This window comes from Phaethon aethereus, assembly GCF_964289735.1.
Source record: "Phaethon aethereus genome assembly, chromosome: 4".
NCBI classification, from domain to species: domain Eukaryota; kingdom Metazoa; phylum Chordata; class Aves; order Phaethontiformes; family Phaethontidae; genus Phaethon; species Phaethon aethereus.
The window spans coordinates 19,107,039-19,134,702 of NC_138578.1; the positions used below are offsets into that span (position 1 = coordinate 19,107,039).

Consider the following 27,664-nt stretch of genomic DNA (forward strand, 5'->3'; position numbering starts at 1 on the left):
CGGAGGGAGATGTAGTTGCTCTGCCTGCCAGCGGGAGCGGCGGCCGGGGCCGCCTCCCCGTGTCCTCAGAGAGGGGCGCGGCCGGTGGGACCCGGCGCCCCAAGGCTGGGAGGCCCCGGGCCGTGAGGCGGTGAGCGCTGGGCGCCTCTGTGGTGGCGGCGCGGGGGTCGCCGCCGGGTGTTTCAGGCCAGCCCGCCGCTCACCGCGGTAAGAGCAGAGGCAGGCCCCGCGGAGGGGGAGGGGTTGTACCCACCTAATCAGTTGCGGGGGGACAGCTACTTCGCGTAAGTTTAAGAAGGAGAGGTATTACAATGGGACAAGGGGTAATGGTTTTAAAATAAAGGAGAGCAGGTTCAGACTAGATCTAAGGAAGAAATTTTTCCCAGTGAGGGTGGTGAAACCCTGGCACAGGTTGCTCAGAGAGGTGGTAGATGCCCCATCCCTGGAGACGTCCCAGGTCAGGTTGGACGGGGCTCTGAGCAACCTGGTCTAGGTGAAGATGTCTCTGCGCATTGCCGGGGGGGTGGACTAGATGACCGTAAAGGTCCCTCCCAATGCCGTGTATGAATCTATGATGAAGCTCCTCACGCAGCCAGAAAGCTTCCCCCCGCCCCAGCCCAGCGAACAGCAACGCAGCCCGCAGGTACGGGGTTTTGTGTTTTTATTTAAATCCAGTTACAGCAAAATACAGGCTGGCAGTACAGAGAGCAGCACTCCAGAGGGGTAACGCTCGCTCTGTGCGTCTGACACCGTTGTCTCACTTCCCTGCGCCTCTGCTGACTGCATCCCATGAGGCCGGCGCAACATGCAGTGCGAAGGGCTGGCACTGCTGGCGGCCGAGGGGAGGCCACCGGGTAAAGAAGCTGCCCCAAACCCCAAAAGTCACCACACACTCTACATTTACAAACAGTTACCCGAAATGAAGCTATTCCCCCCTCCCCTTAGGTAGGAATTGAAAAAGAAGGGAAACGCTACATTTGTCTCCCTTTAAAGAGTGACTTCATTATTTTCGATGCTGTGGTGATCTTGAGCATCCTCGGCACTCTCCAATGTTTGATTGCTGTTATCGTCGGGGATCTCAGCTGAAACACGGACCTGGCTCTCCCTGCTTTCCATGCTCAGGTGGCTATCCCCTCTGACACCAGCCTTGCTATCATCTCCTTCTGCCTCATGGCTATCAAATTTCTGCTGGCTGTTGTTTTCCATGCTCCGGTCATGCTGCTTGCTGTCCGGCTCGCTGCTGTCCTCCCTATGGCTCTTGTCAGCCCATTCCCCACTGATGGTGTGCTTCCCCAGGGAGTGGTGGGCAGCAGGATCCTCCCGGGAGAGCTCCGCTTGCTGGCTGTCTGCATCCAGGGCACTCTCATCCTCCTCGGTGGGATCATACACGATGAGCTGTGTTAGAGAGCAAAGCGAGAAAGAGCCACTGTCACTCCTGAGGAGCTGATCTGTCAGCAGCTGCTGCTGTACTGCACCAAAGCAAGCTGCATAGGTGCAGGGACACGATACATCTCTGCCTGGAGATACCGTGTTCTTTTACGGAGTTACATGAACCTTTCACGTTATGAGCAACTCAAGTTTGATCCTGGCCTCAGATTTCATGTGCGGAAGTATATGATGATAGTGCAAGTTGCCGTATTGCATAGCTTGCAGCAGCAGGCTACTCTCCTGCCTCAGCACATCGACAGCCATCAGCATCCCCTGATTTGGGGTATCCAGAGAAGGGAAATACATTCCTTCACTTATGCCTGCTTTTCCCTCACGGATCCTTTTCAAAACTGACTCCCATAAAATAACATGTCCATTTTCAAGTTCGCTACCTTTTCCCAAAAACCTGGGTACCATTGCTCAGTGCTATTTACCTTTTTTGCAGCTTTGCGGAGTTTGCTAGGCTTCACCACTGTGGCTTTTGCCCTCACCCTGTAGGCCACGCTGTCGCCTCTGCCAGCATTGTCTCCCCGGGTGAAAGGGAAAGGAGGGAAGGGTACAGTTACTGGAATGTCTGTGGGAAAACTCGTGACAACCTCATCGGATTCATCCGTGTCATTGGAATCATTGTCATCGTCGTCATCATCCATATTCTCATGGCCCTTGCTTGACACATCAGGAAAGTGCTGGAAAACATTTATTGTGCATCAGGCAAATGAACATATATGTGAGATGTGCAGACTGCTATCTGTCCTACTCACTCAGGGCTTATGCACTTCTGAGGAGCTACGTGCACAGATTGCTCTGAATTCTCCTCACCCTGCCTGAAGCTTTGTTTTATTTAGGGAGAGGTATTACCACAAGAACTGCATTTGATTTGGTTGAGGAAAATGAGTACTGCTACACACTGGCTGCCCTGCAGCACTCAGCTGACATTTTGCTGTTCAAAACACTTACCGGTTGTACTGGAACATCCATGCTTTCTTCTGAAGAGTAAAGAGTCTGAAAACAAAATAAAACTCACTATTAGCACACAAAGGCCTATACAGTAGAGCTAATCAGCATGTTGAGTATTCTTTAAGCACTTAATCCTAACTTGCAATTCTTGGCATTGAAAGATGCTCTGCTTTCTCTTCCAGTTACTTGCCCGTACCTGCTGAGGTGATGCCAGGTCATTCTGTGGGTGCTGCAGACTCTCCCAAGACTGAGAATTCACGTGGTGGTGGTGGCGGTGGTGGTGATACCTGTGTGAGTGATGGCCCCTGGGATCCTTCAAGAGAAAGAAAAGGGGAGCATACAGGAGCATACAGGAGCAGGCAAAGCTGCTTGCATCACAACCTCTGTTTTCAGGCAGATGTGGCATCTGCAATACATCCTCCTTTTGTACTGGATGTGGCCTCAGCAATTCACTGCAGTAGTAAGAGGACTCAGAACAAGCTGTGATCCCAGATGAACATTATACCCAAACAATATCATATAGAAGATGTGCCTCTCCCACAAGGCAGAGCCTGAGAAATTTCAGATCAGTTTCTCCAGCTCGTTTTTATTGAGTGAAATCTGGAGTTATATCTAACGACCATTGTTTCTGCTAATTCTCAGGTCCTTTTCCCAACAGTGATTTATCTCCCACACCATGAAGACTCTAAACTAAATGCAGTAGCTGATCCTCAGAGCAAAGAATTGATTTTACATGGGTAGTAGCTGGCGATGAAATATAAATCAAATAGCTATATACAAGACTAATACAGTTCACTCACACCACTCCAAAAAATAATGGGAATTTGATTAAAGTGCTCTTCCAACACCAAATATAGTAATCTGATCCATACTAATGAATGTGGGTTATAGTAGGTGTGCCATGCTATAGTCCTTTTTTCTTTTTAACTGGCAGCTTACACATTTTTCATTAAGAAAAAGGGTTTCCAGTGCTGGTCCAGAGATACAACTAAACTAAGTCCACAAGCAGAACACCTAACATGGCAAAAGTCTATGGACGTCAGTGGCTCTCTGCTTTGGCTACCTGAGAAACTGTCTCATAACAGCCAGGTGAGGACATGTTCTGCTAGTAGCTACAATCGTAAAACAGGTGTCAGATTAGAGAAAAAAACCCAAAAAGGACTTATTAAAGAAAATTAATATAAAGACAAAAGGAGCTTACATATTTTTCTTCAGAGCTGGCAGAAATGGCATGCTGCTTGGATTTACTCACCTTGAAGTGAGAAAAGAGAAAATGCATTTGTCAGTATTAATTTCTTGCCCATATGCAAAGAAAATATGCAAGCGGTTGCTGGTATGCATTTGTGATTTACTCACTGGCCATGCAGCAGTGATGCTCACGAGGCATAAACACAGAACTGCCACCTTCATTGTGATGTTTTACCTGGAAAATATTTTGGAACAGTGAGTCAACAAGGTAAAATACCACAAAAATGCCATGGGCTTTTTCTTTCTCCTTGTGTATTTCACCAGCTCTCTGTTAAGGATTCAACCTGCCCACACCGATCTTCCTCTGTCCTCCATCACCACCCCACACCCAGCTGGTTTTGTAATGACTTAGCAACTCAAAAGCTAGAGGAATTTTAAAACCAGGTACTGAGAAGTGCTGAGCAGTGATGAGAGTAGCCACGCTGAGAAGGCGAGCAGACTCCTTCTGTCATCTACTGATTTGCTCTGGCAAAAGAAAAGCTTTGTGTAAAACAAAGTGCTACAGAGATCAGCTTTGGTTTATCTTTGTTTATTTAATATCATTTTTGTCAGCAGAGACAGGACAAGACAAACTCAGCTTGGGTTCTCTCTTCAGTTGTTTTAAAACTAGTTTTCAGGATTATTAACTGGAGTGACTGTGGGTAAATCCAGTTTATATGAACATAAACTGCTTTTATTCATAGACCTTTATTTCCACCCCTAGAAGTTTGAACAGAACAACCTGTGTTTCCAAGCAAGAGATGTAGTGAAATATCTGCTTACATTGCAGTTTTAGGAGTTTAATAAATGAGTGATTCCTGATGAAATTCAGAGAGTGCTGAGCTACCGTAAATTCTGCTGCTGACAGACCAATTCCCAGGATAAGGAACACCCCTGAGAAATTAAACTGATTTACTGATGAACAAGAGGCATTTAAAACTTTAGTAAATCACAGCAGGAAAGAAAAGCTACTAAGGGCACATTTAAAATACATTAGCAAAGCTGGCCCTGAGAGAGGACACTCTATTAGAGGTATTGCAATTTCAGGAGTTACACGGAGAAGATTGTGTGTCCCATCCATTCAGTAGTGTGCAGCGCAAACCGCAAGCCTGCCAGAAGAAACAGGGACACTGCCAGGCAGCAGGTACACGAGGGAGGAAGCTTTCTGTGTTCAAGCGCCAGCTTTGAGTTTCCAGCACTTGATTCAGTGGCAGGGTTTTCAGTAACCTCCTCCTGACATCTGTCAGCACATAGGTTTAAAATTGTGATTATGTATAATACCTTGCATCGCTAAAGCAACCTTGCTCCTGTAAAAGCACACCTTTTTCCGCAAAGAAACATCAAATGTCCCTGTCCAGTGAAGCAGTTTTCAAAGATCTCCTGCCCAACGCTTCCTTGACTAATGCTGCAGACAGAATGGCCTATGTCAGGTAAAAAAGCAAAAAATTACCTTTTCTGGCACTGGAGGAGTCAGCCGTGACAAGAGTGTTCTCAGTGATCCCAGCAGCAGCTCCAGCCAGTTGAGTCCCAGCAGCTCTGGCTTTCTCCCCTTGTCCCCTGACTGCCTGACATCTCCGACCTCGGGGAATTTAAACCCTGTCCCAGGCACGGCCACCAATCCCCGTGTGGTGGAAAAAGATGAGGTCATGAGGCTCCTGGCCACCGTCCTGCCCACGTTCTCCTACACTTCCTCTTTGGCTTTGTGGTTTTTGAAGCAAACAAAAGCTACACTATGGTTAAAACATTACTTATGGGCAAGATCATTAACTAGCAGGTCTGTTGAATGCACAGCATTTGGTATCGTGTAGGAGGACTTCAGGGCACGTCTGTCCTCCTCTAGTGAAAAGACTTTTCCCAGAAACCTTTCATGCCCTTTTCTGTAGGGGGTAGGAATATGTAATATGTGCAGGAAGAAAGAGACCTGAACATAAAACTTCCCCAAAAGGTGTTAATGCTTCCACAAAGTTATAGATTTGCTCTCCAGGGTATACTTGTTGCAACGGGAATTGCAAAGACAGGGTGCAGAATATGGCCCTCTTGCCTTTTTGGTCTGACCTGGATCAAAAAAAAACAAACCAAAAAAACCCCAAAACAAAACAGTGTGTCTCAATATGCATTCTGCATCCAGAAATTTGTTTGTAAAGGTAGACAAGAGCCTCTGATTGATAGTCTAGTTAAAAAGGATTTGTGCACCATTATGAGAAATTCTCACTCCTTTTCTATTCATTTGTATCCCTTTTGGGTTCTTCCTAGTTTCATTCACTCTCCCAGGTGGTTCAGTTGAGTCACCTATGATAGATGTCTGCTGCACCAAACCTGCTCCAGAACCCTTTTCAGGAACCAGATGCCAAATATTTATCAAGCTAAAACCAAAAAAAAAGAGAAAAAAAAAGCAGCTATAGCTCCAGTATGAGGAGTGCCATGACTAGCGTTGGGAAGCAAGGGACATGATGGGATGAAATTCCATGTCTGCTACGGAGCAGTACATCGGCCATGCTGATGGACGACAGATCTATTCTGGCAGCGCCTCGCTCAGATGGCCATAGCTTTGGATAGATTCTGCCCCATCTGTGATGTGCTGTAAGACTCCCAGACCCTTTTCCATTTAGTGTTTCTTTAAATGACAATGAGCTGTCATTCAAACACAGGAAAATATTCCAAACAGCCCTCTAAGAAGGCAGAATATTTAGAACTGTTTCAAAGCCGTTATCTTTCTCCTAATTTCTGATACCCAGCTAATGTTTGATGTGTCCTCAGTCAGGCAGCAAGGAAATAGGCACCTTGTTGTCCCAGCCCGTGTTACTAATTATCCTGTGCTTACTAACACTTCTGTGGCATGTTTAGAAACACCATGAGGAACATACCCAAGTTAGCTCAGCACTGCCCATCGCTTCATCACACAGACCTATCTAATTATATTTTTGAGCTGAGATCGGCAACAGCTAGAAGTTTAACTTAGTGTGCTTAATAGAGAATTCTAATATCCTAGCAGGAGAACTGGATAAAGTGATAGTGTATCATTAATAGTTCTGCATGTCCATAAACCCATGTATGCATCCACCCAAATGAGGACTATCCTAGCTTTTATTTTTAGAGCTATGTGACCATTATTATCTACTAATTCAGGAAAGACTTTTCAAGCAAAAAAGCCTTCAGTATCTAGGATTTCAGCAGCGTGATCCTCAGCAGATTTATATAGCTTATATCATCTCCCATCATATCTGCAGCTCAGTCCTTCTGGAAACCAGACAGTTTACTGAAGCCCTTGATTGCAGATGCAGAACTTGAGCTGTAAGTGGGTGCTATTTAGAAGTTTCAGCTTGAGCATTATGTAGTAGCTGGTACACCCAGTTTATAATACATCACTATTACTTAATAACTAGGACTGCTTTAAAAGCCTGCTGCTGTTGACTCCAGGGAACCCCAAACCAGGCCCTTAGGCAGCCGAGTACCTTTGATCCCCAACACCAATACAAATGAACAGCGCAACCTCCAGCTCCCCTGATCTGACAGAGTGAGAAACTGAGACAGAGAGAAGCTCGGTGGCTCACACCACTGCATGTGGGACTGCGTATGCTGGGTCCTGCTCTCCTGTCCACACACTGGATCAAATTTTAAGCCTGCAAAAACCTACTTTCTCTACCAGCCATTCACCATGAGACAGGGAACTGAAAAATGACATTATACTGAAAGATCCCCAGGAGCTGTTGTCTGGCCAAAAGAAGAACCTTCTAGCACTTGCAATCTGCAAAATGGCATATGACTGTCTATCAGACTTTCAGGAAAATACAGAATCACAGAACCGTTAGAGTAGATCTTTAAGATCATCAAGTCCAACCATCAACCCAACACCACCATGCCCACTAAACCATGTCCTGAAGTGCCACATCCACATGTTTCTTGAATACTTCCAGTGACGGTGACTCCACCACCTCCCTGGGCAGCCTGTTCCAATGTTTGACCACTCTCTCAGTAAAGAAATATTTCCTAATATCTAGTCTACATATTATGTCAGGACTTGTAAACAACCTGTTTCACCAAGCTCAGCAGCTGTTATCAGTCACGCTGATGGAGGAGCCCAGAGCCATTAGAAACACAGTCTTCCTGCAGTTTGTTAAAGACCATCCTGTACAGGTCAGTTATCACTGTGGCTTTCCAAGGTAAATGTTTTGCGAGTACCTGGAACACTTGTCTCCCAGCAGAGACATTATGTGACCCCCAGGGAGTTGTTTCTGGCAAACAACTTCTATTTCCAGTGTGCTGGGAGGTGGCAGCATTTCTGAGTGCCATTGCCAGAAGATATAGGGTTGATTTTGTAAGAACTGAGGAACAACAGTGATGTTTTGCAGTAATCCAGAAGCAGGACGTGAAACGACAGTTATTACTAAATGGCTTCATTTTATGCAAGATCAACCAGTACAGAGCTGTAGTAAATTTAGCACTTGCCTCATGCCCGTCATTATGTGGTTATTCATCCTGTAAATCATTTCGTCTAGCTGAGAAATCCTTTGCCTTGGTAGGAGGTAATGCTTCTCGTCCTCTCAGAGATGAGGAACAAGCGGGGCGGGAAGGGGGGGAACTTTCACCATTTTCACTTCCCACATGAAAATGCCTAATTCTGGAGAGAGCACTCGGCTGGCGGTGGCACAGCAGAAGCAACTTGCTCGAATTTGTACAAGTGGGAGGGTACATGATTTCAGCTTTCAAGAGCTGTCAGGGTCTGTGTGGAGCACAACTGTGACAGGCTGTAATTTGTTGCACGTAGGTGACATTTTCTACTTGGCTGTCCTGTCAAACAAAGCTTTTGACCACAATTTCTTCCATCTCGGGCTGCGTTAGGAACATGTGGTTAGGCTGCCGATTCGTGTCGTCAAGAAGTGCTATCAGTGCCTCCCTGTGCAACCTCCGACACGTACCACAGATCCCGACCTGAGACATCAGCGTGATGCCCCGTGATACCTCTGGCCGCTGTGGCCCAGCCTGCCTGCAGTGACCTGTAATGCCCAATCTTTCAGGAGAGCTGGCTTTTGTTTGGATTTGTTCACCAGAAACCAAGTCTTGGGGGAGACCAAAGCAGCATCTTCTAGGGGGCAAAGACTAAGACTGGGAGAGATTAATTTCTTCAGCAGTGTTAAGAATGCTATCAAGTAAAAGCCCCAAGAAACCCCAGCTTGGCAGTGTTCCTAAAAATAACTGTTCTGCAGCTAGAATCTCCCCCCAAAAAACAGGCTTAGTAAACAGTGGTTTCTGTGAAAAACAGATGAAACCCAAAACTTTCTTGCATTACTACTGTAAAATACTCATGAAAAGTACCTTGGAAACTCGGCACGTCAGCCAGTGTAGTATATCCCCAAACACCCTTAAATTTTCCAAATTGGAGCTTCAAAAGTGGGGAAAAGCTCACATTCAGCAATTGGTAAGCTTCAAAAAAACCTTCTGCCTCTTAAATAGACTACACACACCACCACGGCGTTCGTGTCCAGGCCTAGGAGAGTACTTGGTATGCGGAAGGGATACGAGTGTCGGATCTGTTCGATAAAGAAATTACAACAGAGATTTGCTCCCTATGGCCAGCACATATTTCCAAGTGCCGGTGTGTGACAGACAGCGCAGTCTTTTGGTCTGTCCTTATCTCCCTCTGCATAAAAAGAGCCCACTCACTTGTCTCTGACTTCTGAGACTAGTTGCTACCTGTTCACGTTTTCAAACGTCTTTTTAGGAACAGCTTTGAAAACTGAAGGAAAAAAAAAATATTTGAGAAGCTGCCATCCAGCTGTGGCCCACAAATCCTGGTGGCTGAACAGCCTGTCAGGTCCCAGCTTCACAGAGCCGAGTGGCTGCTCCTACTACAGCACAAATACAGTCCAGCTGTCTGTGGCTTCCTAAGATGGAGCCCTGCTAACATTTCCTCCCGTGACTTTCACAGCCAGCTAGATAAAACAAATTTTCTGGATCTGTTTTTCCCTGTTGAAATTCATGTATTTTAATACTGAAGTCCATGGAGCAGCAGCAGCAGGAATTAAACCAGCACAGAAACATGATGTTATTTTCAGGTCATCATAGCTACCAGTCTGAAGAGCAAAACACCAGATATTCCAGTGCTGGTTTTGTGGCTGTGTTTCAGCTCTGAATTGACAGAAAAAGAAGCCTGAATCCTCTATAATGCTCATATGAAAATAACCATCAATTTGCCTGCTCAGGGCTCACAGTCCGAGCGCTGAAGGGAATTTGATGGTAGGAAATAGCTTCACAGAAGATTACTTTTTGGACCAGCATTGCAAAAACTGTGTGACAAGTTGTTTCCCTCTCTCTCCCCCCTGCTATCTCAGTTCCTTGTTTCCTATCCTACTGCAAAATTTTCTCCTCCCAGTGAGAAAGGACACTAATGGAAACATCTGAATATGCAGAATGGGTATGGAAAGAACAGCATCTTCTTGCTCTGCATTGTGGAATTGTTGGAAAGTCACGAGATGCCTGTTCCACCTAGCTCAGGGGCTTTTGGCAGGGCGTCACAGGAGCGATTCTGCACAGCCAGCACCCCTCCGCTTGCATCTTTACCAAGCTCCGCTGGCAAAGCACGGAGAGCCACCTCCTTGCTGCAGGAAACGGGACAGATCACAGCACAGCACGACAGAGAAGAGGCGGCCAGGGAAGATGATGGGCCAGCTCCTCCTCCGCAGTCACCCGCGCACCGCTTCCGCGCCTAACTGCGATGAGCACCGCAACCCCACGCTGCGCGACGGAGGGAGGGTCCCCGCTGTGCCCTGGTAATCCTGACCACACAGCAGCCTTGATTTTGCATTCCACATCTACCTTGTTGAGCTCACATCATGCTTCCACATGCAATCACACCAGGCTCACAGCACGAGGAGCAGAGAGTCCAAAAAAGGTTGCTATCGATCCCAGAGACAAGCCTTTTGCAAGGCACACTTTCCGAGAGCCTCCTGGAAGGGGCCAGTGCAAAACAGACAATTTGGAGAGGTGCTGGGCGTTACGCAACACAGGATTGCAGTCTGCATATCTGTGGTTATCTGTACACAAGGCATCTTTTCTGCAGCCTGCCCTGACTTTTCTGTCTCCAGAAGGTCTAGGGAAGGTGAAGCACGTGCTCTACAAGCAGCACAGGACTGCTAGGACAGGTTGTGACCCTGTCAGTAGACCTGACCTGAGACTCAGGGGGGTCTACACACCAGAAAGACTTCGGATTTCACGTGGCTTCAGGTTTTGTTGTGAGCAATTTTCTTAACTCTCAGTCTAGGACTGCTGTGGTCTGAGGTGGGACGGATGCAGAACTGAGTCAGTGTGAAAGCAAACATCTCCCAGGCTCTGTGTGCCGGGGTGTGGAGCCCCTGCCGGTGGAGTGGGAGGAAAAACCCATCTGTGGGCCTGATGAAGGGAAATTAAAGATTTGGGGACTGGATTTGGGGAGGAAGTTGTTTGGCTGAGAAGCTGATTTGGTTTTGTAGGGTAACCAAAAACCAATGGGCTAGGGTCAAGGCCTCTGCTGTCTCGACCAAGTCACGGAGAGATTCCCCACAGCTTGCTCAAGCTTGGAGGTGATGAGGCTGTTTTCCCTCAAAGCCTGTCCAGGCAGGAGCTCTGCAGGAACTAGGCTTCACTATAGCATTGGATCATTTCAGTTCTAGCTTGGAAAGCTGAGACATCTCCTGCATGTCAGGATACTTAATTGGTATCGGGGTAGCCATCTCTTGTACAACAAGCAATCAATGTGCTAATAGAGAATATCACTCAGACCCAGCCATTTCTCCTTGTTTTTTTTTTTTTTTATTAAAATTGCATTAACTCTTTCAATTTTTGTTTAGGAAAGTATCTGTGTACTATCTACCTGCTGAACTGGCAGCTCATGTATGCAGGGCAGGTGCCCTTAGTCACCAGATTTGTCACCTCCTGGACCAGCCAGTCCCTGACCCTGCCCAGCACCGAGGACCAGGAGCCCAGCAGCCTGGATATGAGGGAACTGCGCAGAGGCACGCTGAGCTTGGCTAGCCAAGAGGACGGACAGCCTGCTAGGTATGGGAGCACAGCAGCACAATCGCTTTTGGCAAGCCCCCGCTCTCCTTCCTTGCTTACCAGCTCTCTTTGGAAATACACAGCTGAGAGATAATCACATCCAGATTTAGGAAATAACATTTTGCACATAATTCATACTGGCTACCTAGACAGATTATTGCTTCAGTATGAAGCTATAAATTTGGCAGAATAAACGGCAAACTGTGGTTGGCATATGGATGCAAAGCGGAAAGCAGACTGCAGCTATACATTAACTAGAAGAAAGGAAAGCCTGAGTTAATCAGCAGGCTCTGAAGCAAACAGTAAGAAGGGGCAGCTGACGGAGCAACTAACTCTTGAGGAGCGTATGCAGCATCAGGGCTCTTTGCATTAGGAAGAACATTACCAGTCAATAAATAACAAGCCAGAACTGCTGTTTCGCTCACTGAGTCTTGTTTATCACAAAGAAGTCAAATGACTTCTCCTCACCCATGGAAAATGTGAACACAGAGGATGACAAGCAATTTTGGGAAGCAACATCCGTTCTGTATGGAGAAACTTGATCTGCCGTACCCAAAATAACCAATGTTGAAACACAGACTAAATCTCATCTAAGCAATTGATTAAACAAAATGAGGAAGCACAACTGCTTGTCTCACCTCAGGCAGCAGGGCAGTAACAGGGCAGAGACACATGGGCTGAGCCAGACTGGAAATCACAGAAGGCAGGTTGTCAACAGATAACCCTGTGCCCTCAGCAGGCTGCGGAAAAGCATTTGTCACGGCACCCACTCGCTGAAGGACGCACCACAGAAACTCTGGCGCTTGTGCATTTCTTGGCACCGATGCCGTTGCAGCCCACGGGGATCTGTCTGAGCCCTGGAGGACCCGCGCCGCTGCCCGCATCTCTGACGCTTCCTACTCCTGCACTACCCTAATAGTGCAGGCAACTGCGTATCGACTCAGCTGTGCTACCCGGGCTCCCTGGGTGTGCTAAACAGAGGAAAAGAAATAGTGTGGTGGCTACACCAAAAAACAGAGCTGGCTGCCGGTCAGCATTCAGCCAGCAAAGCATCTTAAATAAATGACTTCTGCAGAATAGGTTCTTCTATATCCACCTTTTGCAAAAAGAAGTTAACTTCCCCCGGAACAGGCTTTGGTATGGCGAGACGCTCCAGTATTTGCCTCCTTGCACAAGGTGGCTAGAATTTTGTTGAAAATTGGAGGCATAGTTACATCCCTGGCTGAAAATCTGATCAGAGCAGGCTCCCTGCAGCACTGCTTCGCTTTGGCTCAGCCACAGCAATACACACACACACAGAGATGCACATACATACTAACATATATATGCACATATCATTAATGTTTTAAATTCCACTTTCTGGACAAAATGAAATTCCAGAGTCACATTGAAGTAACATAAAAAAATCAAAAATCAACAGCCAAAGAAAGCGCTGGACCACGGCAAGTGCCAGTGAGACTAGTCCGATCCCCGTGTTTCAGGCTTGAGTAAACATGGAAAGAGGAGGGCTTAACTTCAACAAATATTCACAGCCATGGATGTCTCCTTTGCCTCTGCCCCAGACAAAGAAGCCAGGCTAACACACTGGGAATTCTTTGGCGTACCTTCCAATCTTTCAGATCAGTTGATTCATTCATCCTACCTCTTTGCTAGGTGGCTGCTATGATGAGAGGGAGCAGTGTGACACAGCGGCAGTCCCATTTGACACAGGTTCCGACCAGAGGAAATGCAGGACTGAGTCTCAGAGCAAGGGTGAGAGGAGATGGGCTGTCCAGGGAACGCTCAACATGGCTTTTTTTGGCCAGTGCCATGACTGTCATTGCTGGGATATAACGCTGCTACTTTTACAGGCAAGTTACAAGGCATGCTCCCTGCCTTGTCTGGGGTCTTAAGATGATAGGAATAATGTAGATTTTGCAATGATAACTCAAAAAACAGTGGCATCAAAATAATAAGAAATGCAAACTACCATGGCACAATTTTTTTGAAGTAGCCTTTCATTTAACTTCATGCCTGCCATACCTGCCCCTCCCATGCTGATATTATAGCATGTGACTTAAAACAATTTTTCAACAAAGCCATTATGGCCCCAATCTTGCAAAGCTACTGCATGGGCACAAGCTTTCTCTTCTTGATCATACAGTTATCGGGTCCAATTATTGGGCAAGGACTATTAAATATATTTTAAAAAAGGAGGCAACAATAAGACTTGATGCAATAATAACTTGCCCATTTTCTTTATCAGCTCCTGGCTAGATACTGCCCACACATCAGACAAGGCAGAGATGTCTGAGTGATACTGAAAATCTCACTCTGAACTCACAGTTATGCTAACATTTCTCGTAAAACATTGATTTTCCATCATTATCATCATGGAAAGCAAGGAACAATACAGAGGCCAAAAAAAAAAAAAAAAAAAATTAACCTGCCCAAGTAAGTGCATTCTCTGGCTGTAGGTTTTAAATATCTTTCTTTGACAGGAAGTCTCCCCCATAGACTTCAGTGGAAAACCGCTATGTTCGCACATAAGCAGATTGTGCACTGGAGGCAGGGAAAGAGGGCCGCTTTTTTTATTACGTGGGCTACACAGACACTGCAAATTGAAGCTTAAGGCAGCAGGGCTGCTCCTGTTTCACCACGGTATGGCCTGCTGACAATTAGGCTGTCTGCTTGGGCTGCTCTTCTCCCCTACTCCATCCCTGCATAGCAATTAACGGGGGCGAAAGCAAGCCTGTACGCTTCCCTTCTTACATGTTGGAGCAACTGCTTGGGCTATCCAGGGGGTCCAGGTCAATACCCAAAAGATCTTTCCTAGAAAGCCAACAACTCTACCAGGCCTGAATTTTTAATACGGACAGACTAAAAGAGTCAATTACCACAGTGTACAGATGATATGTACCAGAGGGTGAGGATTTGCGGATTTTTAAAGCTAAAACAGACCGTCTTCTACTTTGTACCCCTGCACAAATCAGCTGAAGGACCAGAAACTCCAGATAATACTGAGCTTAACAGCTCACATTTGGCCAAATGCAGTTGTTCCTCCTGAATTGGGGTTATTCTGTGTTAAAGCCATTTTCCATAAAGCCACATTGAAGAGTGCTGACTACACCGCCCATCCGTAACTCTAACAATTAAATTATGCACAGGCTTCCCCATTGTTTTTTGTGGGCGAGAGATTATTCATGCCATTTACACAATGCAGCCCTGTATAAACACGGCAGCCTGGCTTACAATTATCAGTTGTATTCCAGCCCCTCTAGTACCAGTATTAACAAGTTATGTTCTGGTTTTCACAGAGATAACCCTGATGGCAATGCTGGTGAGGTTTTTCCAGCACCCTTCTGCTCACAGCTGGGAAAGCCTACCCAGAGCACTGGCTTCTCGCCCTGCTCCAGTTTCAGACTTTGCTGCCCAAGAAGTCTCTGCTTTACTGTACGATGAACAAGTCTGTGCCCTCTAGGGAAACAGGAGCTCCCTCAACTCCGTTAGGTTGCATGCACATCTCCTGGCTTTCTGGAAATAGGATTTCTCCTCCCAGTGATCAACTCCGAAAGACAGCAAGATGGTCAAAGTAGCTGAGCCACTAATGGAAAAGGGATTAGAAACACTCAGGTATTAAAAAAACCTTAGAAATTAGTTCTGGAAGTGACCAGTGACAGTATCTCTCCATTCCTCCCTCTATGCAATACAAACTCCCTGTTGTCCACTGTCTTTTTATCCTGCTCCAGGTTTTTGCCATAGAAATCCAGAGGAATAACTTTTCTGGATTGGCTGGAATTAAAACAGAGGTGTGGGGGAAATGCCCAAGTGGAGGATCCTTCCTGCCTGGCACCTGTTCAGCGTCCCTGTACACGGGAAGCAACGTCACAGCTTTCCAGTTACTCAGCGTGGTATAACCCAAGCGCTCTGTGCAAGGCGCCCACCTCAGTGGGGTCTCACCCACGTACACGCTCCCTCTCCGTGAGGGCCTGGTGGGGTCAGCATCTGTCATGCTGGGGCTACCAACACTTCTGTACGTTGTCATCATGCAGGGCCTGTGCCCAGCAGGAGCAATTCTTTGTGCAGGTTATTCAGCTATTACTCTCCAGGAAATCTCTTCATCGGCGTAGGCCCTACTCTACTGAGCAGCAAGGCGGAAATTAGTCTCTCCAATGAAAACATCTCTTGGTTTATTGTTTGTTTTTTTATTTCAACATAGTAATCTCCCAACAGAACGTTCTAGGAAAGCACAAGAGCAATGTTTCTTCTGTGAAATGTAATTAACATGGTTTTCTTCCTGTTGCAAATTATAATTGCAAATATAAACCGAAGCACAAGAATGGGGTTATTTTGGGTGATGGTTTTTGCATCAAAATACTGTGACGAGTTTGGTTTGTCAAACTGAAGACAGGGCAGACGTCTCTCTCCCTTCCTGTTTAAGCCAGTGGTCTGGGAAGGGCTGCCGTAACCTATAATGACGGTTAGCTCACCAAAAGCAACTTCTTTCACCCAGTCTTTAAACGCAGTTTTCCAAAGATTGAACATATGCCACAACATGCACATGCTTTGTGATCCTGTTTGACATGGCAAACCCTGTTCTGATCTCAAGTAGTATTAAAACTTACATAGAAATACGCAGTTCTGACAAACCTGATATATATACTTTCTTATACACAGCTCACACGAAGACGTGGAATATTCCTTCAAAGTCAAAGAAATGAGTCAAACTTCCCTCTGCAAAAGCATTTCCTAACCGTGGAAGAACTTGACCAAACATGAGACCATTTTCCTGTTTCGCTGTGTGTTTGCAATTGCTCTTGAGGTTGCAAAGCATTTAAATATATATACAGCTGAGCCCCAGGGTCTGTTGAGAGAAGAGAAGCGAAGAGCAGCACTACGCGGCTGCGCGGTCGCAGCCGAGGAAAGCAACAGCAAGGCACCTCCTGGCCAGAGGTCATTTTACCCAGATGGGTAATTCCCTGCAACGTGTCTCCACATGCAAAACGTATAATCCAAGACAGAAACAGACGACTGAAATAACAAATGGTTTACTTTGCTCTGCTCTCCAAAACAAGGTCAATCGTTAAACAAAAATGAAAGATTACATTCTGTCAGTGGAAAGCCTCACCAGTATAAGTAGGTATAACACACTTACTGAACTTGTTTGCATCTGGGCTCAGTAGTCATTACTATAAAACTTTCTGAGCCAGCGGACCTTAAAAAAATATCCGCTGCTTCCCGTCTTATTTTCTTAAGTCACTGCAGGAATTTACAAGGAAATACTCTGTCCTCCATCCATAAGAAAAGACACTGCAGCAGAAGTGGCACGGCTGAATAAACCACTGGGTGAAAGCAGGCAACAGCACTGCACAAGCAAACTCCTGGCATTGTACATAGCGCAGGTAAAGTGAAACACAGCTGGTCTGGCAGGGACCACATGGGAGCAACCCCCGTTTGCCCGAGAGCTGCTCTGCCCTCACACCTATAGGAGTGCACATGACTGGCTATAGGAGCGCACGTGACTGAGCAGGAGCGGTATATGCACATGGCACATGTTTTTAAAATTAATTTCCTAGATATCAGAAATGATCTAGATATCTATCAGAAGGCATCCCCATCCTACCTGGAGGGTGTTTTTTAAGAGCTAAACCACATTTTCCAAGACAAGAGGAGCAACACAGGAGAAAGAAGGGAAGGTGGAGAGAAGATGAAGTATTTTGATTTCCAGGTATTTGCACAAAGGCTACTGGACAAAACCTGAAGAGCTTCTTGAATCAAAATCCTGCTGAGAGCCAGGAACCTGAAGGGTGTCCCCTCACATGTGTTTTACAATGTTTTGGCCCATTCGGTCTGGCGACTTACTCTGTCACAACACAACGTCGACAGCTATGGCTCAGCAAGGGTTTTCACAGAGACCTGACACTTCCAGCGAGCATTTAGTACCAGATTACTCTTCCATCTCTGTTTGTGGAGCCTGTGACAGGTCGTGATCATCTCATCATCACGAGCAGATGCCAAGGTCAGGGATGCCAAGACTGATTCTCTCCGCAGCCAGTGCCCACTCCTGCCCTCCCAAAACACCATCAGGGTGCTGCTTGCAAGCAGCTGCCCTCCCGCCCACCCCTATTCTGGCCACCTACAGCCCGGCAAGTGCCAGCAAGCTGCATCAGAGGCATTTCACTCTTGCCCGTCAGCACAAACCTGCAAGGAAAAACCAGTCACGAGCACATAAGTCACTTCCTTAGCCACCCGCATGAGGCACCAAATCCTAAACCAGCCCCGTTACCCGGCAAGGCTTCAAGGTCCTGCTGCACTTCGCACTCACCCAAGCAGGGTGCTGACAGCAGAGGATGCATCCGTATCACCCAGGGCCACGGTGGCCCGGGTGGTCCTTGCCTGGCCAAGGGGATAACACAAGCAAGCAGGTCCAAGGAGGTGGGGGGGGGTGGTGCCGGGCACAGCATGGATTTAGCATTCATCCGACACTGACGGTGACCACTGGGATTGCCACAGGGTCACAGTCACAAGCACGTCTCCCCGTGGCCTGTCAGGGTGCACAAAAAGTCTTGCAGGTTTCTTAAGGAAAAACAAGCAGGGAAAGGCACAGAAAATTTGTCAGGCGAACCACAGAGCCAGCCAGCTCACGAGGTGGTGGTTTAAGGCAACCACTGCGTGCGTTTGCCAGCGTAAAGGTTCTGCCTCGTGCAGAGCACGTGAGGAGCTCCGCTTGCTCGTGACCCCCGTCCGCGGGCTCTGTTTGCTTTGAAGCCTATTGCCGGTATGCACCCCTCAGACCAAATGCCTGGCACACCTCCGGGCTTTGGAGAGACAGGAGACCTGACCGTCAGGAGGAGCTGAGGACCAAGTTGTCCCTTTGTGTGTCAAACACAAGGAAACACAAATCAGTTCTGAGCAATTCCAGAGGTGTGACAGACTGCTTTGCTTCAGTAACGTGTAAAGCTTTTAAACTGGGATTTTCTAGCAGTCTTCCAGTGCCAGGCTGGTGCATTATAAATCACCTTTTGTCAATCACATCAGCAAGGTGCGTCAATTCCCGCAGCAAAGGCGATTATAGTGCTCTGTTGTTCACATAATGAGAGCAGGCTCCAGGCTGAGCAGTGCTTTACTCTCTTTAAAGAGAGAGGAAGATGCTCACACCAACCACAGAACATGTCCCCAGAATGAGCTTTGCCTTCCTGGGGGCCTTTAATGACAGCACGCCATTACACGACAGGAACAATCCCAAGTAAAAGTCTCTCTCAAGCACACAAACACCGAATATCCAGCAGTGCCGGGAAAACATGAGTATCTATCGGTAGGTACTCGTATACGAACTGAATTTAATTATACCAGCACTTTGCTACTTACACCGCAAACTAATTCCTTGGTGGTTTCTGCAAGAAGGGGAGGTAAAAAGAGCATGCCATGCCGCATACCTTGGGCATAACCTGCCCCTGGTGCCTGGCACGCTGACTGCTCACCGGCTCTTGCTAAGGGTCGGAGCCTGCGGCGGACTCTGGAAATACAGGTCCTGCATGCAGAAAGGGTAAGAAACGTACAACATCACCGTTCATTCACCGTCTTTTTTCAGCTACCTTCTCATCTCCTGGAAAAGCACATCATGGTAGCTGCTCTAGGTACTCGGGTTGTCACCTGGTCACAGAGCCAGCTGTCCCACACTGCGCAGTCTACAGCCCCAGGGCTTTATCTCCCCTTGAAGAGGTTAGCTTTTGACCTGTGCCCTTGCACCTCCTACACCTCTGAGCACTTAAAAACCTTTTCCATGGCCCTCGTGGCTCTTGGAAATCTTCTGCAAACTCTGAGAAGCAGAATAGCTGTTTTGCAAACAGCCTGACAGAGCCAGTCCATGCCAGAGCCCTGCAGAGCGCTGCCTCCCGAGCCCAGCATCCCTGGGAAGGACCCCCTTGCCTTCCCCTTTACAGTGCCCGGGATAAGGCCCGGACATGAAGTTGTGTACTAGTCACTTTGTCCCTGGCAGCGTGCTGTTTGAACAGGAGAGAAACCGAGGCTGACACAAGCTCCTGGTGAGACAGAAGTATTTTACTGCTGTCATTAAAAATCCAGAGATTTAATCTCACCGGTGTCCTAATGCATTCCTTGTTAACTTAATCTCCTTTTCTAGTTAGTCATGAACTCTCAGGCTGCATTCATGCCTTTAAACGAACAGGACTTTCGGGGATGAAGTGTGGTGCGCGGCTTGCTGCTGCCAAACCCAGCCGGTACCTTCCCCTCCTTTTAGGTGTGCCAGAGCAGACTGCCCAGCCAGCACGACCCGGGACAGCGCCTGGCCGCAGAGCTCAGTCCCTGGGGCATCGGTGCCTCGGTTTCCCCACCCGAGGAGCGGATGCAGTGGCCACGGGTTGCGGCAGAGAGGATGAAAGCTTCTCCCTCGCCGCAAAACGCTGCCAGATGACATGGACGCCCCCCAGTTCCCCTCCACGTCCCCCGAAACGCGAGCCCCCATCCCAGCAAACACCTTTGTCTACCAACACGGGGGAGGTTTCTCTGGCTCTGAAACACCAGGCCTGGGCGGTGTTTGAGCTGCATGGAGAAAGGGCCTGGTTTTGTTTTCCCAGTGACCGTAGCGATGCTCTGCTCTTTTCTGGGGTCTGGCCTTTTGTTTTAAGTGGCCCAGAGCCAGGCAGCACTAGTTAAGCAATAGCAAACCAGCTCTGGTCTAACACAGTCCCTGTTAAAATCTTACTCCTGGCTCAGTGAAGAGGAAGCTAAAAATTAGCTACCTCCCTCGAGCACACCTCCACAAAAGCCTCTTTTGTAGGGCACCCGGGTAAGGGCAGGCAGGACGACATGGGGGTGTGTGGGGGGAAGCGTCCAGCGCTTTCAGAGAGGGGCTGTGCAGGGCAGCAACAGGGAGCGGAGGCATCCTCCTGAGCAGGGAGCTGGGAGAGGGTGAGAACCTGTTAGACCTCGTGTATCACAGCGTCTCACCTTAAACACGTTTGGTACCCACCGCAGCCACGGCTGGTGACAAGGGAGAGGGCGCCCGGAGGGACAGAGACCACTTTTTCCCCAGGAGAAAGGCAGAGTTTCCTGCCACCCGTTTCCAGGGTGGCTTACTCATTGCTGGGAAGCCCGGAGAGCCGCGGCTGTTCCCCAGTTCCTGCGCAGCACATCCCATCTTGCCCCCAGGCGTCTGTCAGAGCTGGTTTCCGGCAATTGCTTTGGGCAATTAGCTCGGAGAACAACATACCTGCCGGTTTAGTGGTTTACAGTCATAAAGCATTCATTAATTACATCCATTAATAATAAACACGAATAAAGGCAAAGATTTTTCCAGGCAGCAAATGAGATTGCAAGGAGGTCTGTCAGGCCACGGCAGCGCTGGGTCTCTGAGGTGTCCCCCGCAGCGTCTGCCTGCCACAGCTGTTTTGGCTCGTTTCAAAAAGCAGAAAACAAAGCTTGGAAGCATAGAAGAACCAGACACACTGAATAAGCAGGAGGCTATTCCACAAATCTGATATCTAAGGACATTAAGGAATCCCTTGACCTCCATTTGGCTGGGGATTTTGGACAGTCGGAGCAAGAAGCCAGCACCAGTTTACCGGGGGTGGAGCAGAGGAGGCAAGCACTGACGGAGGGCAGGGCAGGGAGAAATGAGACACCAGGGTGGAAATGCATCGCGGAAAAGGCAAGGAACAGGAGTGGAAAAAAGGCCTAAGGGGAAAAATGCAAATAGAGGAGAAAAGTCAGAAGGCTGGCAGGGGAGAAGGCTTGAAGCACAGGTAGCTGAGGAAAATGAGCTGGAAAGCGGGGAGGGAAAGCAAAATAAGAAAGAGAAAACCACTCCAAAAGGCACAGCTGGTTAGTCAGTGGCAGAGCTGAAGCAGAGGGGAAGAGCACAGCCCTGAGCCACACTGTCCCCACCAGCACTAGACAGCCTTCTGCCCAAGTCTGTGGCAATGGTCCCTGCTGGGGCAGGTCCATCAGCATCTCCGCTCCTGCATCAGCTCTGCTTTCATGAGCCTGATCACTTAATTATGTGTTATCCTCAGGGAATCAACTTGCAAGCTCTTCCTCAGAGCTTGGTGTGTTCTGCATAAAAAAATTTAGAGTACAAACTTCACTGCCGTTTGTGGCCCAAATCTTGGTGCTCACACAGCACTCTGAATTTCCATAGCTGACCTAAAGGTGTCCCTGCTGTCACTGGCACGTACAGCATGCACAGTCAGCAGGACTCCACTCAAATACGCTGCCAATGGCAACTATCTTATCCAATTTCTCCAAAGGCATTTTCCATGCATAGCAGCACCCTGCATCCCACTCGCCTGCCATACGCCGCCCGACCCTGTGCTGGAGGATCACCTCATCTCTGCACAGGCTCTTGGGGACGTGCCACCTCCTGCCAGCCCTCCTGGGTGCCCCAGCTGCCCTCGCCTGCCTGCAGGGAGGCAGCCCAGCCCGGCTTTGCTCAGGACACAGCAGTGATCAACACTTTGCTGCCACTAATGTATGCATTCAGCTACTCTAATAGAAAATAAACAGGAAAGAGTCAAAAGCCGGTGTTTTCCTCAGCTACATGACTGATCCTGCCCAAGCATAAGCATCCTGTTTCCAGCCAAGTCTCTATTTCCAGCCCTACAGAGTCAACCCCTCTCTTTACTTTCAGTTGAGCAAGATGCTTTTTACAGTGCTGCTTTGCACTGCTAAATCTTTGGCCTTCAGGAGTTAACACTCCAACTAAAAACCATATATATATATTTAATATATATATATATATTTAATATAAATTCCCAAAGCATACTCTACAGCTCAGACAGAAGTCAGGTGTTTAATACAGGAATTAGGGGCTGCAGGCATGTCAATGCTGTATGTTGCAGCCAGTGACACTAACTCCTCTGTCCATAACTTTTGGCTAGGGGTGGGGTAAGGCAGGCGACACAAGTATCGTAGAATACCAGGTTGGAAGGGACCTCAGGGATCATCTGGTCCAACCTTTCTTGGCAAGAGCACTGGCTAGACAAGGTGGCCCAACACTCTGTCCAGCCGAACCTTAAAAATGTCCAATGTTGGGGAAGCCACCACATCCCTGGCGAGATTATTCCAATGGCTGATTGTTCTCACTGTGAAAAATTTTCCTCTTGTGCCCAGTCAGAATCTCCTCAGGAGTAACTTGTACCCGTTGCCCCTCGTCATTTTCAAGCAACTCCTCGAAAAAAGGGAGTCTCCATCTTCTTTGTAACCACCCTTTATATACTAGAACTTGGTGACAAGGTCTCCCCTAAGCCGCCTTTTCTCAAGGCTGAACAAACACAGTTCTCTCAGCCTTTCCTCACACGGCAGGCTTCCCAGTCCTTTGATCATCTTTGTGGCCCTTCTCTGGATCCTCTCCAGCCTGTCTGCATCTTTTTCTATAGTGGGGACCAAAACTGAATACAGTGTTCCAGGTGTGGCCTGACAAGTGCTGAGTAGAGTGGGATAATGACTTCTTTATCTCTACTGGTGATGCCCTTGTTGATGCAACCCAGCATCCTGTCGGCTTGCTTTGCCACAGCAGCACACTGTTCACTCATACGGAGCCTGTTGTCCACCAGGACCCCCAGGTCCCTTTCCATAGAGCTGCTCCCCACCTGGTAGATCCCAGCCTGTGCTGCACTCCTGGATTATGTTTTCCCAGGTGCAAGACTTTACATTTGTTGTTGTTGAACTTCGTAAGGTTCTTGTTAGCCCGCTCTTCCAGCCTACCCAGGTCTTCCTGCAGGGTGGCCCTCCCTTCCAAAGTGCCCACTTCCCTACTCAGAGTTTGGTATCATCGGCAAACTTCATCATGGTACAATTGATCCCATCATCCAGATCACTTATGAAGATATTAAACAGCATTGGGCCCAATATCTGTCACTGGGGGACCCGACTTGTGACAGGGTGGCAGTTTGAAAAGGAGCTATTTACCACCACCCTCTGGGTGCAGCCTGTCAGCCAGTTCCCCACCCACCACATGGACCACTTGTCTAGACCGTAACGCATTGGTTTCTCTACGGAGAGGCTGTGGGAAACCATATCAACAGCCTTGGAGAAATCCAGGTAGACAATGTCCACCGCTCGTCTCACATCAACTGGGCAGGTTACGTTGTCATAGAAGGCGATCAAGTTTGTCAAGGACAATTTGCCCTTGGTGAGTCCATGCTGGCTTTCCGAATCACATGCTTCATATGACTTGTGATAGCCCCCAGGAGGATTTGTTCCATCACTTTCACAGGGACTGAAGTACAACTGATGGGCCTATAATTTCCTGGATCTTCCTTTAAGCTGGGTGACATTTGCCTCCTTCAAGTCTTCTGGGATGTCCCCCAATCTCTATGACTTCCCAAAGATTATGAAGAGTGGCCTTGCAACGATGTCAGCCAGCACTCTTAACACCCTTGGGTGGATATTGTCAGGGCCCATTCATTTGTAGGGGTCAAGCTTCTGTAATAGTTCACACACCAACTCTTCCTTCACTGACGGTGGGTCTGTGTTTGCATAAACCTGGATTTTTGTTCCCAAGGCCCAGGGCCCAACAGTGCTGGTAAAGATGGAGCTGAAGAAAATGTTGAGAACCTCTGTCTTTTCAGCGTTGTTGGTGACTAATTCACCTCTCCTGTTTAACAGTGGGCCAATATTTTCCCTCTATTTCTGCTTGCTGTTTACATACCTGAAGAACCCTTTCTTGTAGTTTTTGACATCTCTGGCCAATTTCAATTCAAGCTGATTCTTTGCTTTTCTGCACCTCTGCAGTTTTAGTAGCAGGAAGAGATGCTCCTCAGCAAGGATGTGGGATCATGACCTGACCAAAACAAACTGTGTTTAACATGTGATGGCTGATCCACATCATCGCTTCCCACAGCAGCATCCCCTGGTCCCTGCCAGACAATCATTACATGCTTTTGTTAGATTTCTATATATGCTCTTTTCTGTAAATTTAAAGAGGACCTTCCCTTCCAGTAAATTACAGCTTTCTTTTGGCTTTCAGGCCAGTCTGCAGCTCATGTTTTCATACAGTCTGAGTTGCTTCTGTTTGGCTTTTCCGAGGCACTGACTGCGGAGAAGGTTAAGCAGTTTAGTGGTTGGGTTGCTGGTACAAAAACAAACCTACAGATTTCTGATCCAGAGCACACACCAAAACAACACGCTATAGAGAAACAGCCCAGCTGGAGCCAAGTATACATGCTATCGCGTTACACACCTCCGATGTTTATTTATAAAGCAAGCCAAGTAGGACTGCCATCCCTCCAGGTTGCCTTAAACACGTACTTTTCGTGCCCTGAAATCGTCCTTGGATCAGGTTTTTGGTGGGAGGGAGGTGTAAAGTGGCCGTATGCAGGACCTGTGGGCAGCAGGCTTCTCCAGCACATCTACCAAGAGGTGAAACGCAGGTGTGCATGGGAGGGCATGTCCACAGCTGCTGTGGGCTCAGAGATACCCCACACCACAGTGGATTTTCTGCACCTGCGCTGTGGCTTTAATCCCAGAGAGAACAACTTTCATCCCACCCGAGGGACCTCAGTTGTCACCACAGAAGAAAACACCTTTCCAAGGACTCTGCCACTTCACGCAGCTGCCCTGCATGCCACAGTCTACGGTACTGCACCGAGCTGCGTTAACACCCCCTGAAATCTACAGGAGCATTTCCAAGTTTTGAACTGGACCAGTCTAAGGATTGTGAACACTAGCAAGGGGAGGAAAGTGGTGGCAAAAATGCCCGAAAAAGGGGAATTTCCTATAAAGGCTGGGAAACGTGATATCAGTACCTGGACCTGCGCATTGAAGCCTCTGCCAGCTTTTTACAGTTTCTCAAAAGCCAGAATTTTTCTGCCCTCCACACTCACCTAATTAGGGAAAAAGCACTTTTTTCCCCAAGAGAAGAGATGGCTTAATTCTTACTACAGCAGGGCTATACAAGTCACAACACAAGGCAGGTGAAAGCCCTTCACTTTACAAAAATGCCTCTGTATCCTCTAGGAGCTAAAACAGGCTGAATGTTAATAACTCTTTTCCAAAACCCCATGGACATTCTTTTACACTACTTGTCCAAGGGCTCAAAGTCCTTTAGACCTATGGCTCCAGGGCAACAGGTTCCTAATTACCTGGGTTACAGCATCATCACCGCTGGATTAACAAAGCATTGGGAGGTGACTGAGGCCACGTTACAGACCTTGATGGCAAGGAGAGGGGATAATTCACCCAGCGTGCCCAGGGAGACGAGGATGTCTGCAAGCCCACGGCCACAGGAGGTCCATCTGCAGCACACTAAACACACGCATGGCACAGCAGCTCGCTTTGTCATATAAACCCTGATGCGGCCACAAGGCACAAAGGCACAAAGAATAATTACAAAAAGAACTATATTTAAGACATGTAGCAAAGGTTTAGTGGGTTTTTTTGTCATCTTCCTTCCCCTCTCTACAACAAAGGTGCTGGGGGTCAGCCAGGTTCCCAGTCCCTGACCTGCCCAGGTAAAAGCCTGCCCTAGGCAGGAGAGCTCAGGACAAGCAGGACAGGGCAGGCTGGCCCTGGCTGCTTCTCTGCCCAGCAAAGCCAGGGAGACACAGCCCCACTCACATCCCACTGCTGCTGTTGGTACCTGCAGTGCTGCCAGCCCCACAGCCAGGAGCACGAGATGCTGCTCCCATCCCGCTCCGATGTCCTTGGCACCCACAGCTCCCCAGGCAGGGCGGGGGGTGGGTTTGCAAAGGGGCTGGTACCAGTGCCTAGGACAAGGAGCAGCTCACAGCCAGCTGCTGCCCTCCTGGAAGAGGTAAGGAGGCTGAATACCCAAAGGCTGGGTTCAGCAGGTTTCCTTAACGAGGATGCTGCTCCAGGGTACTTCACTGGAAAACCTTTGCAGCTATGTGTGCTTTGGGGAAAGGACCCGACCTGAGCCTTGCTCAGCTGGCCTGCTGTGGCAATGCCCAGTTAGGGGTCACAGCTCACCCTCCCCTCATGTGGCTCATTTGGGGAGCTGACCCCCTTCTCACCCGGCGCCTGCTTTTTCCAGCACTGCTGCATGTGCCAGCCCACGTGCAAAAGCAACGCTAACAGAAATCTACTTTTGCAAAATCTGAGGGGTTTCCACTGTCACAGCTGCTGCAAAAAACCCTCCGCACCTCACGCGCGAAGGCTTTCAGGCTCTGGAAATCAGTGATATCCCACAGCAGCAGATGTTTCTTCTCTAAGCATGACATTTACCCGAGTAAACAACCACCCATACTTGCCTGGCCACATCCACACAATTAGTATTTGTAAGGGAAGCTGGGATTTTTAGGGACAATTTCTTTCCGCTTCTGTACCCCCAGATGGTACTCTAGTGTACATATCACTCTTCACTTGGGTTCACTCACTTACAGGGTGGGATGAGAGACCCTAAAAGCACTTCAGCAACAGCCTATTCTGTCCCCACATGAAGAAACACCTGTTGATAAATCACTGCTGCTCTTCAGTAAAAAAGAAACACAAACCACACATGGGAACAGGAAGTAAATGCATATATATTAAATGTCTAAATTAAAGCTTTCCCCAAAAATACACAGCTCAGCAGACCCGAAGACCAAAGAACCACAGAGGAACACCTCCCAGACCTGGTGGCCACCGCTAGCCCGGCTGTAAGCTTGCTGTGGGTGTTGGGGCACAAGGGGTGGCAGTGAGCCACCCTGCCAGCTCCCACCCTGCCAGCACTCATCAGCCCAGCACTCACTGCAAGGGAAAACCAGCTCCCTGCTTTGCTCCAATCTCCAGGAAAACCCTTTCCTCGGGAAACTTGCGGTTTGTCCATCCATTCAGTTGTCCACTTGTGCTGTTTGGCAAGCAAGTTTTGGAAGAGCAGGGCCAGGCACCTCAGTGGTGGTGAGGAGGGGGCTGCCAAAATGCCGCATGGCCCAGGGTGTAGAGCCAGAACCACCGCACAAAAATTCCAGATGCAGCTGTGCAAGGGGGTAGTGCTGTTTTATAAATGTATGCTATTTATACCTGAACCAGCCAGTTTTATACCTGACATCACCGTTCAGGCAGGGTTCCCTGGGACCTTGGG

At 48.1% G+C, this 27,664-nt stretch overlaps 1 protein-coding gene across 1 annotated transcript; it reads right to left on the reverse strand.

Annotated features, from left to right (window-relative positions):
* Positions 1 to 987: 987 nt before the first annotated feature.
* On the reverse strand, positions 988 to 3,795 carry SPP1 (secreted phosphoprotein 1; the record flags this gene model as incomplete). The annotated part of the gene is made up of 6 exons (XM_081999781.1): positions 988 to 1,395; positions 1,863 to 2,114; positions 2,386 to 2,430; positions 2,582 to 2,698; positions 3,587 to 3,637; positions 3,742 to 3,795. 6 exons carry the CDS (start codon positions 3,793 to 3,795, stop codon positions 988 to 990), a joined length of 927 nt encoding a protein of 308 aa, XP_081855907.1.
* Positions 3,796 to 27,664: the final 23,869 nt, after the last annotated feature.